Raw genomic sequence first — 11,764 nt, forward strand, 5'->3', positions numbered from 1 at the left:
ACACACGTGGCGTGGTGCGGCGTGTACACACACACGTGGTGCGGCGTGTACACACCACGTGGTGCGGCGTGTACACACCCGTGGTGCGGCGTGTACACACCCGTGGTGCGGCGTGTACACACCCGTGGTGCGGCGTGTACACACACACGTGGTGCGGCGTGTACACACACCACGTGGTGCGGCGTGTACACACACACACCACGTGGTGCGGCGTGTACACACACACACCACGTGGTGCGGCGTGTACACACACACACCACGTGGTGCGGCGTGTACACACACACACCACGTGGTGCTGCGCCCCGCGGCGCCCGCGTCACGGGGCGCGGCCCCCAGTTCCGTGTGCGTGGAGCTGCTGCTGCGACTTCGCCGCGTGGAGCCGCGAGACCTCCAACAAAACCCGGGTTCGGCTCCCACCCTGGGCTACAGCGGACTTGGGATAGACTCTCGCTGGGCTCCGGCAAACAGCAGACTGTTAAACTGCTCAATTACAGCTGGGTTAGACTCCCATCCTGGGTTCCAAGACACTTGCCTTATGTCTGGGCTTAAACTCTGACCCTGGTTCTAGGAGATGCGTGTTCTAGTCCGAGCCTGAGGTCCAGCAGAACTGCCTCTCGACTCCAACCCTAGCCTCGAGCAAGTCCGGAGCTCAACTCTCAAACTCTCAACCTCCCGCCCGCACTACGGACGGGGAGGGAGGGGGGGCAGGCTTCAACTTATGAATCGCACACGGCGGGCACTGCAGAGGTATTGGCAGGAGGAGGTGTGAGCTGAACTCTGTCCCGCTGTGCAGGAGGAGGCCTCCTCTCCTGGACCGAGCCGGGAGCGATCTGACGACTCCTGCGGCGCCCGCGCCATGGCCTCGTCCGGGGACGGTGAGAGACGCCGCCGCCGCCGCCGCGGCAGCAGCAGCAGCAGCGCAGCGGCCACGACTCCTCCTCGGCCTGCGCCGCCGCTGCCGCTGCTGCCTGAACCCTCGTTGCCGCCGCCGCCGCCGCCGTCTTTGCACTAAAATCGCTTCCCACAAGGGCAGCCCACGGTGGTTGCTGCTGTTCGGCTGCTCTCTGAACTTTGTAAAATTGAGGATTCTTAGGTTCCCCGGTCGGGCCAGGCCCAGACCACAGGGCCCGGTGCCACCGCCGTCACCAGCGGGGATCGCCTCGCTGGTGACCTCGTCCGTAGTAAGAGCTGCCGCTGCTGGCACGAGTTTGAACGGACGACGGGCAAATCCCATATGGATCACCACCACCACCGTATCAATGCCGCCACCCCGTCATTCATCTGGCCCATCTCATCGCACTCCAACCCTATCACCCACAACTCGCTCAGTTTCGTCCACCATATCTCACTACCACTTAAAGATTCACCTCCCCTACCTCCTCTCCCCCATCTCATAACACCCGGCCCCATAATTAACCCCAAGCGCCTCTTGCCACTCACACCGGATCGTAAATCTTTTCCCAACTCACACTTCCCCATAGAAACACCCACCTCACACTTCCCCATAGAAACACCCACCTCACACTTCCCCATAGAAACACCCACCTCACACTTCCCCATAGAAACACCCACCTCACACTTCCCCATAGAAACACCCACCTCACACTTCCCCATAGAAACACCCACCTCACACTTCCCCATAGAAACACCCACCTCACACTTCCCCATAGAAACACCCACCTCACACTTCCCCATAGAAACACCCACCTCACACTTCCCCATAGAAACACCCACCTCACACTTCCCCATAGAAACACCCACCTCACACTTCCCCATAGAAACACCCACCTCACACTTCCCCATAGAAACACCCACCTCACACTTCCCCATAGAAACACCCACCTCACACTTCCCCATAGAAACACCCACCTCACACTTTACCTCGCCTGCATCCAACTCCCACCTCATCACTCGTACCACGCAATTCATCCCACCCGCCTCATATCACTGCCATCTCATCTCCCACTGTATCACTCCCACTTGAATCTCACTCCTCTCATTCCCACCTCATCACACCCACTACCATAATTGTTGTCACCCACATCATGAATCTCACTCTCATTCACACCTCATCAGATCCGATACTATATTGTATCTGACCCACCTCATCTCACTGCCATCTCATCACTTCCATCGCATCATCTCACCTCACTGACCAATCCTCTATCCTCACCACGATAGCTCCTTCATCTGACGTCACTGAAATCCATTTCAGCATCCCAGTTAATGATGTGGATTCAGTGTGGTTCACCGACTTCTGCTTGTGTGAGCTGTATGCTGATGACCATGTAATACAATGCTTGTTTAGTGTCATGCCCTGCAGGCTTGACGTGCCAATGACATGTTGTATAACTGTCGTGATTTATATTCTAAGTGATTCTTATGCCCTGGAGGTATCGCACAGTGAGAGGTTACGTGCACGCTATCCTTGGGAGGCCTGTGGTACGCACTCATGGACAGATCATGTCCACGCAGTGTACCCGTGGTGCCTTGTGGGTGCTGTGTCAACATTGGATGGTGGCTGTATAGGTGGAGTTAATTGATTTCCTCCCCTGTGACGAGTGACCTTTGAGACGTGGCACACTCCGGCTCGTGAAGCACACCCTTAATCCCTCCGGCGGGATGATCACACGTTGCTTCGCGGAGATTAGTCCTCAGCCGTGTCACTGTGGGAGCTTCCCAGAACGAGCCCCCAAATAATAATTGCTAATCTGTGGTCTTGAGTCGCCATCAGTCGTTGTCATCGGTGCAGTTTTCTAAGTACCCCCCTCCTTACACATCTGGATTAATCACCGTGGCTGTCAGATTTCACGAAAGTGTCGGCGGGTGTTTGAGGACATGAGTGGCAAGATAGGCGAGAGCAGTCGTCTGGGTGAGGAGGCTGAGGACAGTGCAGAGGATTACCGCTCCCCATTTGACTTCAGTGCAGGCGTGAGCCTCAAGTACCTGCACTTGTCCCCCACTGATGGGGACTCGGGGTCCCCGGCTCTCACCCAGGGTAACGCTGCTCCCATTGCTCCCCTCGGCCGGGCAGCAGCGCCACATCGCTGCCGCATGTCAGCAGCGATGGACCTCGATTCGGCTACAGATAAAAAGCAAATTGTCCAGGCCATATTTTGTGAATGTGTGAATGTAATATTAATTTATGGAAATGTGAATGTGTGAATGTAATATTAATTTATGTTTGTGCACTACGTGATTTTGTTTCTATCATGCAGTTATTTTTAAGCTGATTCCTATTTAGTAGTTCCTTGCTCTGACTTCTATTTGGATGACTTTTCGAATTCTATTTTCCTCATTGCTGTACTTTGTTTCATTTTATTCCTTTCGTCATTTTGGTGACACAGGTCACTCTTGGACTCTCGAGTTGTCTTATTGTTAATAAGAAATCTACTTGAAACCATCCACATAGGTTCATGCAAACAAGATACTATTGTGCCTTTGCAGTAGATGGCCATTTGATGTGTACAGGTTTTCTGGGCAGTGACCAACCCAATGCAGACTTCCCGAGTGGCACGACGGGGCAAGTCGGGGCTGGCATAGCCAGGGAAGACCCAACCCTCAGCAGCTCGGCTCTGTCAGATGTGGAAACGGAAGAGCTGCGTGAAGAGCTGGCCAAGGTACGTGCACGCACACTGGCCCGGCAGCTTGCTCTGTTTTGTTGTTTTTATTCGTGCAGAGACGGCGTCCTCGTAAGACTCGTTTTCATGGTTCACTCATAGTCACAGAATGTTTTATTAGCTGTATAAAAAAATGTGAAGTGTGTTTGCCAATGACAGTGCTCACAGTTTGTCAGGTAACGAAAAGACACTCATGGAAATGAATACATATTCTTTGGTTCTTTCGGTAAAGTCATGTAGATAGAAAAATTATAATAAAAATGAAGTGAATAATTTTTTTATATATATAGAAAGAAACCCACTAATGTAGACTGCAGCCTGGTTCTTAATCTGAGTGAGTGTACTGGCAGTCTATAATGTAGACTGTAACCTGGTTATTAAGTTTGGTGAGTGTATTGGCAGTCTGTAATGTAGACTGTAGCAATGGTTATTAAGTTGGGTGAGTGTACTGGCAGTCTATAATGTAGACTGTAGCCTGGTTCTTAACCTCGGTGAGCGTACTGGCAGTCGATAATATATACAGACACAGACACAATTTCAACCGAGAAGATGGGTACAAACTCGGCTATCATTGGAAAGATGTCATCAACCACTTGGGGTCATGACTTGATTTGTGTTTTCTTGTTACCTTACCCCAGGGCACCTATGCCCCGCCCACTTCGTTCTGATACCAGGACATTTTGTTGGCACTGCGTGTTCCATGCTTCCACCGGTGCCATGCCCACTTTTTTGAAACCTTTAAAAACGGTTGCCTTCGGTGACCTTCCCCCTCTTTCCTCCTGAAACGTCGTGGTTTTTTATTTTTCTAACTTTATTTATTTTGTATTATTTTACCGAAAGAACCAAAGAATAAGTGTACATTATAGACTGCCAGTATGCTCCCTCAGGTTAAGAAGCAGGCTACAGTCTACATTATAAACTGCCAGTACATTCACTCAGTTTAATCACCATTGCTCCAGTCTACATTATAGACTGCCAATATGCTCACCAAGCTTAAAAAGCAGGCTACAGTCTACATTATAGACTGCCAGTACACTCACCAAGGTTAGAAACCAGGCTACAGTCTACATTATCGACTGCAGTGCACTCACTCAGATTAAGAACCAGGCTACAGTCTACATTAGTGGGTTTATTTTATTATTTATTATATATTTTTTTTATTCACTTCATTTTTATTATTATTTTTCTATCTACGTGACTTTACAGAAAGAACCGAAGAATATGAATTCCTGCAGTCACGAAAGTTTTAAGTCAAAATGGAAAGGAATACTTTGTGATTTATAGGGGTGCGAGCTCGTGCTTTGTGTGTGTGTGCACATGTACAGGTGGAGGAGGAGATAGCCACATTGAAGCAGGTTCTTGCAGCGAAGGAGCATCACCTGGCTGAGATCAAGCAAAAGCTGGGGATCGGAACCATCACGGAACTGAAGGCAAACCTGAGCAAGGGGTGGCAAGACGTGACATCTTCATCTGCGTATGTGCTTATTACTTTGGATGCTGTCGCACAGGATACAGGCTGAGGTTTTTGGGGTCTGTGTGGTCCTGCGTGTGCGTGACTGTACTATCCCAGCTGTGCATTCACTCGTGGATTGGTACTAGATAGTGGGTGTGTATTGTGCTTTTCTGGATGAAAAACTTTTTGTATGCGCTACATGAACTTTGCAGTCCATGCTATCTGATAGTTTTAGTGCGATCTAATTAGGGTTAAATTGAAAATGTTAATTAATAATTATCATTGTGATGCTCGTTTCCCTGAGCCTCAGACTTTGAACACTTTTTTAGGAGGGTCCTGTCAAGTTGTCGCAGTTGGGGGAAATGTTACTGCTGTGTGCAATCCCAATTAAGTAATTTGCAGGTCATTTTCAGCATTGGGATCTGTGGCCAATTCCAGTTACATTGTTTGTGTTTCGCTATGGGAGTAAACCGGAGGAGCTGGAAGAAACTGGTGCACAACAGGCAAGAACATACAAATTTCACGCAGAAAGTTGCCTGAGTTAGGAAAGCGGTCCCAGGGACTTCTTGCTGCAAGGCAAAATCGTGACTACAACTCCACCATCATGACTCATTAACACCTGCCTTTACAAGAGAAACACGTCGGCTGATGTGTTGGACTGTGGCCATCCCTCGTACGCTCGTGCCTTCCATGCAGTTACAAGAAAACTTCGGAGACGCTGGTGCACGCTGGCCAGAAGACGACGGCAGCCATCTCTTCCGTGGGCTCGGTGCTGAGCCGCACGTTGGGCGACGTCAAGTGAGCGATTCGTTCCTTTCAACTCATAAACGCTCATTTATGGAGTTGGCCAAACATCCCCATGTAGAACCACAGAGCCTGGACAATTATTGGTGCCGGTTCCGATGGCCTTCCCGCTTGTCTGGTGTCCCTGCACCTCCACGGGCAAACAGCACGTTGTAAATCCTAAGTGTTGTGGAAATGCGCTTTTCACAGTTGGCGCGATATAAAAAATATAGCATCACTCCAATAAACTTTACACCGTTACAGCAAGCGGCTGTCATGGCATCCATGTTCTGGAGTTCACTGCAGGGTCCGTTTTACGAGATGTCATCTCTAACTGTTTGTGCAATTCTTTATCAGAATGGAACTGAATTAATTTGAGTGCAGTGGTAGTAGTAGTAGTAATAAGAAGAATGATGATAGGAGCTGCATGCGTGTGCATTACGGGCCAGGTGGCCCAGTGGTAGAGTGAGCGGCTCGCAATCGGAAGGTTACGAAGCCAATTCCTGATTGGGGGGTGTTTACTCAGCCCATTATCCCTGTGTGGCCAATAAAAAAGTGTCATCAGTAGTCCTATGGATAGGCTCACCCCTGTCATAGGAATATGGAGTTTCCATCACTGGAGGCTGTAAACTGATGTACACTGCCTCCATGCTGTTTTGAGCAAGAAGTCCAAGTTCCTTTCAACTTTACACTGCACCTCCGTTGAGCACGGTTGACTATGTACAGTGCGAACTAAGTTAAATATACACTATTATAACCAGCACAGCAGAGTAATAATAAACTATTTCAATATTTCCTGTAATTAACAATCGTTAAGTAATTATTAGTGGCAAAAATTGCAGGGCACCATGATTTGTGACACAAGCTTCTTCAACAGCGAAAAGTGATCACGAGCTGTGAATCAGGTGGCCTGGTCCAGCAGTCGCTCCATCAACACCCTGTGTGTGCAGGCTGCTGTCCCTTTGGTGCAATATTACCAAGGTGCTGCAGCATTGTGTTTTCATCAGTGATTCACTGTACCTTGTGCTCACAATATTTATTGGCCAGAGTAGCATTTGAACTGCATATTATTATCTTAATTCTGCCAAAGTTGGAATTATGCTGTCATATCTGGGGTGCAACACCCAGTTCCTACTTGACTACGTTTGATCGAATCTGAGCGTAAAGCAGTCAAGAGTGATGATCCAGCACTTACCGATTCTCTCCAGTTAGGTGCCTCCTTATCATTCTATCTTTACGACCATGTTTGCTGTTCCTCTGTCTCATCCACCACACACCATGTATGTAGGTCACAAGACTTGTCTTTTTGTTCCTTCCCTCACACTGCCCAACTTTTAATTCCCTCCCATCATCTGTTGTTCCGAGCTGCATGTAAGTATGTTGAACTTATTTTGCACCGTATATAGCCAAGTATACTCATCGGAGGTGCGGGGAAGGACATCAAACTGAACACAAAGATAATATAGGTTTTTTGGGTTAGATCGTGTAAATATAAATGTGCCGTTAAACCCCCAACCATCCTACACAGCCAATTAGTAAGGTTTGTTACGTAAATAAAACATGTCAATTCGTTACTAGTGTAATGAAGCTCTCAGAGACACCATCTTGTTCAGTTATATATATATTTATATATATTTATGAATAAAGTCCGCCGACTCACTGATATTTTAACGGATAACCGCGAGTTGACTTTTCCAGCTGGGTGGGTAACTTCTGTGACTCTACGCGACGCTCCGCATGTAGTTGGTTGACTACATAGGAGCGGACGCGTAGCAGTCACGGAGACAATATGTAACTTTAGCCTTCCAGGACTATAAGATCCGAGATGATGAAGATGACCCGCTCCAAGATGACGATGGCGATGACGGTTTCTTGATTCCCCCACAGCAGCCCAGAGCCCCGCTCCACGCCGGCTTTTATCCTCCCTCTCGGACCTGGCCACGCCCCTTTTCCCGAACTCTCTCTCACCTCATCTGGCCCTGTCTGTCCCTGTCTCAATTATAAATTACGACTACTTAGGTCCCATTTTTTGATTTAAAGCTTTCGTGACTGCAGCGACTCATCTTCTTGGTTCTTTCGGTAAAGTCACGTAGAAGGGAAGTAATAAGTAATAAAATAATAAAAATAAAACATAATAAAATAATTCTCACGACGTTTCGGCCACAACGCAAGCAGCCGTCCTCAGGTGAAACCAGGTCTGTCGGGGAGACAGCGTCTGAATGTCCCGTCCTATCCTTATTATTAACCACGGCCACCAGGCCCCGTACTGTCCTTACACTAGTACAGCGCACTGGTGTGTTGGAGAGGAAATCCACAACATTTACGATCTGAGTGCGACGTTTCGTACTCAGATTGTAAATGTGGATTTGCTCTCCAATACACCGGTGTGCTGTACTAGTAATGAATTGGAACGTTCTGTTTACGTGAAAAACCTTACTAATTGGCTATGTCGGGTAGTGGCGGGTTTACCGACACACATTTAAGTGATCTAACCCAAAAAAATATATGGATGATATTGGTCGCGAAAGCCAAGGGGTCAAATTAAACACAAACAGTGGTTTTAAAGAAATTATCTCTTGTATTACCTTACTCAGTTAAAGACATGTTAACTTTATTACAACGTTGACTTTGCGGTTTGTTGCCGTTTACTTAACGTCTTAGATCTCTGCCTGTGCTTAGAAGCAGTGTATATATTTATATATAAAAGATAATTTATATCGGTATGATGGTAATGTTCATGGTCTCTCCAGGAACTCTCCGACTTTCAAATCTTTCGAGGAGCGAGTGGGAAGCACCGTGACCGGCTTGAAGGTGAGCCCACGTCATACGGCCACGTGCACATTGTTTCACGAGAGTCGCATTTCTTTGCTCCGTCAGTACGAGATGCACAGCAATGTCATGGCTTGTTGTCTCGTTGCTCTGTATGCTGCGTGCGCATAGACCCGTGTTTCCACGCGCCGATCCGGCAGTTTCGAAGAAGTTCTGAGCTCCACGGCCAGTGCCAGTGCCAAGCCTGACCCTGAAGAGAAAGTCCCACTGTGAGGCGTGCATGGCTCTACAAAAACAAAGCTCGTGCTTATTCACATACGTACGCAAATACTTGCTCAACGTGACACACACCTACGCTCGTGTTCCAACATACACGAGTACGGTATACGCGCATATGCCCCCTTACATGCCTGCATGGAAATCGCAAGTGCCAAAGTCGGTGTGGATCAACGAGTGCCACCGTGAGAACACCCCACAGACGCACACACACGTTCACTCCTGCCGCCAGGCACGCTTGGTGACAAACAGATGGGAGTCCAGGCAAATGGTCTCCTCGCATCAGCGTGAGACATGGCTCGTGTAAACTCTATTCAAGTGGTAACCTGTAGCCACCCGTGCCTTGCCGCAACTCACCTGAGCTCTCTGTGCCGTGCGGCTGCCATCACTCGCAATACGGTGGCAGAGTATGAGACCGTGATGGGCATGCACCAGTATAGTTGGCATATTGCTGTGCAGAATATGCCACGTGCTTATTTTCAAAGTACCTTTCAGAAATTGCCATATGATCTACATAAGACGGTTATTTTCTTCAAATGCATGCACATTGAAATGAATACCCATCGCAAATGCCTGTCACTGTAGTATGTTGTATTAACGTTTGATAGCCTCATGTGCATGAAGCTTAAGTGGACAATGTCTTTTACGTATTTTCGTTTCTGAACAGGTTTCCAATGGATTAAACACTTTCTGGCTTGCTTGAAATCTAAAAGCGATTAACTTTGAGCTATTTGCAGCTTTACGTTAGAATGGTGGGTGTATGCACCAGCTCGATTGCCAGCTCGGACGCCGTTGAGACTAAAGACGCTGTTTTGCATTTCAACACTGGCGACGCTGTTACTGTCGTGGGTTTTATCAATACGAGGATGGTTGGAGGCGACGAAGTTACACATATTCCTGATAAATTTCTGGGGCTGGTTGCATAAAATATCTGATGTTATTTTCTTTCCACTCATACCTCTTTCGTTGCCAAACTAAAGGAAACATCTAAGCAAGTGTTTTTATGCGACCAGCCCCATTTTCCAGACTTCCAAAGTCCGTTATGTAACGCAGGTGCGGCTGTCCAGTAGGTTCTGCAGTTGATGCTGCACAATCTGTTGGTGTCTTGTATCTCATAAGCTCGGCTCGTGTGAATGGGCTGTGTGTGGAAGCACTGATCTCACTCCCCACTGTGTGTTGCCAGTTTGTACTTGGGTGCATTTAGCGACCATTTTATTAGCACTGTGGGAGGTAAACCCCTTTTTATCTAAGAACGTACATCCGTGTCAAGTTAATGTGGCGAGGGGTAGGGCCCTGCAGAGTGTGTGAACTCGGTGCCTTGTTCGGTTTCGATATTTGCCAAAGGCCAGGGTGACCCCATTGGAGTCTGTGGTTCGGCGTGCAGATTGTGCCTTAGCTGTGCTGTACAGGTTGTTGTATTGTGGCCCGTGTCCACGTCATCTCCACAGCCTTCACGTGTTGTCTTCCCATCGCTGGGCTTCACTTCAGAAAATGTTACGCGGCTGGGAAGCAACAAAGAGCATTATTAGAGTCTATGAAATAAATATTGAGCTTCAAACTGTCTGCGCATGGCTTTTCGTCTCAAAACCTTTATTCTGCACGTGCAGAGCTTTAAACGTGAATGTGTTGTGATGTACGGTTCTGTACACTGCACCACTGTGCAGGACCGACTTGATCTCCGGAGGTGATGGGGGTTGAGATACCACCCGGCTCGGGGTATCCCCTCACAGTACCGTGCTAGCCCAGCAGGGGGAACAGCTCACAGGCCACGGGTACACTTGTGGAGACGGACGAATTCGCCATTCTCTAGAAAGGTCCAGAAAATAATGAATGGCATCCTGGTGTCTGACTCTGCTCTTAAAATTGTCCGTCCTGCCTTCATACTGCCTACCCTTGACATTGACATCCCCCTCACCTTGTCCCAATGAACAACATTTTTTTACCTCGGGGTTTTCTTCCATCCTATATCCTCTGCCCACTAATCTAATCTGCCACTATCCACTTGCTCTGGCTTTATTACTCGATGCCAGCCTCAGTTTCATCTGAGACCATTCCTTTAGCTCAATGCTGCTGCTGATCTTCTTGGTTCTTTCGGTAAAGTCACGTAGAATGGAAATAATAAAATAATAAAAATAAAACATAAAATAATTCTCACGAGGTCTCGGCCACAACGCAAGCAGCCGTCCTCAGGTGGAGAACAGGTCTGTCGAGAAGACAGTCTGAAATGAAGATGAATCCCTGCAGTCACGAAAGCTATAAATCGAAAAAGATGCTGCTGATGTCGCTCCCATCCTGAAAAAGGACCCAAATTGGACACCAAATATCACAAAAATGTGCACCCTATCTCAAACCTCCCTCTTATTGGAAAGCCCTAGAAAGGGTAATGAACTACAATCTCTGTAAACCCCTTTGCTCTGTATGGTCTCCCTGACCCAGCACAATCTGGTTTCCACAAGGCCATTCTGTTGAGACTGCTCCTGCGTGTGATAAATTGACCGTAGATAAATAACGCTCCTAGTTCTAGATATTTCTGATGCTTTTGAAACCATATACCATTATATCTGCCTCCAGTGCCTCCAGGAATATGCTATGCAAAGGAGCATGGAGAAATTCGTACTTTTCAGCCTTCGTTTAATTTACAATGAGAGACAAAGAGAGGAACACATGGGTGGGCGTACGCAGTTGAAAGGCATAATTCAAACGTATGAAAAGCGGCCCTTGGTAGGGCATGTCGCTACAAGGGATAATGGTCGATGGTGAAGAATAATCGTGGCGTGGCAGTCAGGGAAGATATGACCCGAGGAGATGGAGTGATGAAATCAGCTTGTGCTGGGGCTAGGTGGATTATGAAATCGCATGTTTT

The 11,764-nt window shown here is 47.9% G+C and overlaps 1 protein-coding gene across 2 annotated transcripts; it reads left to right on the plus strand.

Annotated features, from left to right (window-relative positions):
* Nucleotides 1–273: 273 nt before the first annotated feature.
* Nucleotides 274–10,459, plus strand: LOC144722445 (tumor protein D52-like). 2 transcript variants are annotated; one of them, XM_078600713.1, is made up of 7 exons: nucleotides 274–404; nucleotides 794–875; nucleotides 3,472–3,620; nucleotides 4,946–5,094; nucleotides 5,770–5,871; nucleotides 8,607–8,667; nucleotides 8,797–10,459. In XM_078600713.1, the coding sequence occupies exons 2-7, from the start codon at nucleotides 857–859 to the stop codon at nucleotides 8,896–8,898; spliced, it is 582 nt and encodes a 193-aa protein (XP_078456839.1). In that variant the 5' UTR covers nucleotides 274–404; nucleotides 794–856; the 3' UTR covers nucleotides 8,899–10,459. The 2 variants fall into 2 exon arrangements, with proteins under 2 accessions (XP_078456839.1, XP_078456840.1); XM_078600714.1 differs by lacking the exons at nucleotides 8,607–8,667; nucleotides 8,797–10,459 and having other exon boundaries at nucleotides 5,770–5,875.
* The last annotated feature ends 1,305 nt before the right edge of the window (nucleotides 10,460–11,764 follow it).

The sequence above is a fragment of the Lampetra planeri genome, chromosome 14 (assembly GCF_965212315.1).
Source record: "Lampetra planeri chromosome 14, kcLamPlan1.2.h2, whole genome shotgun sequence".
NCBI lineage: Eukaryota > Metazoa > Chordata > Hyperoartia > Petromyzontiformes > Petromyzontidae > Lampetra > Lampetra planeri.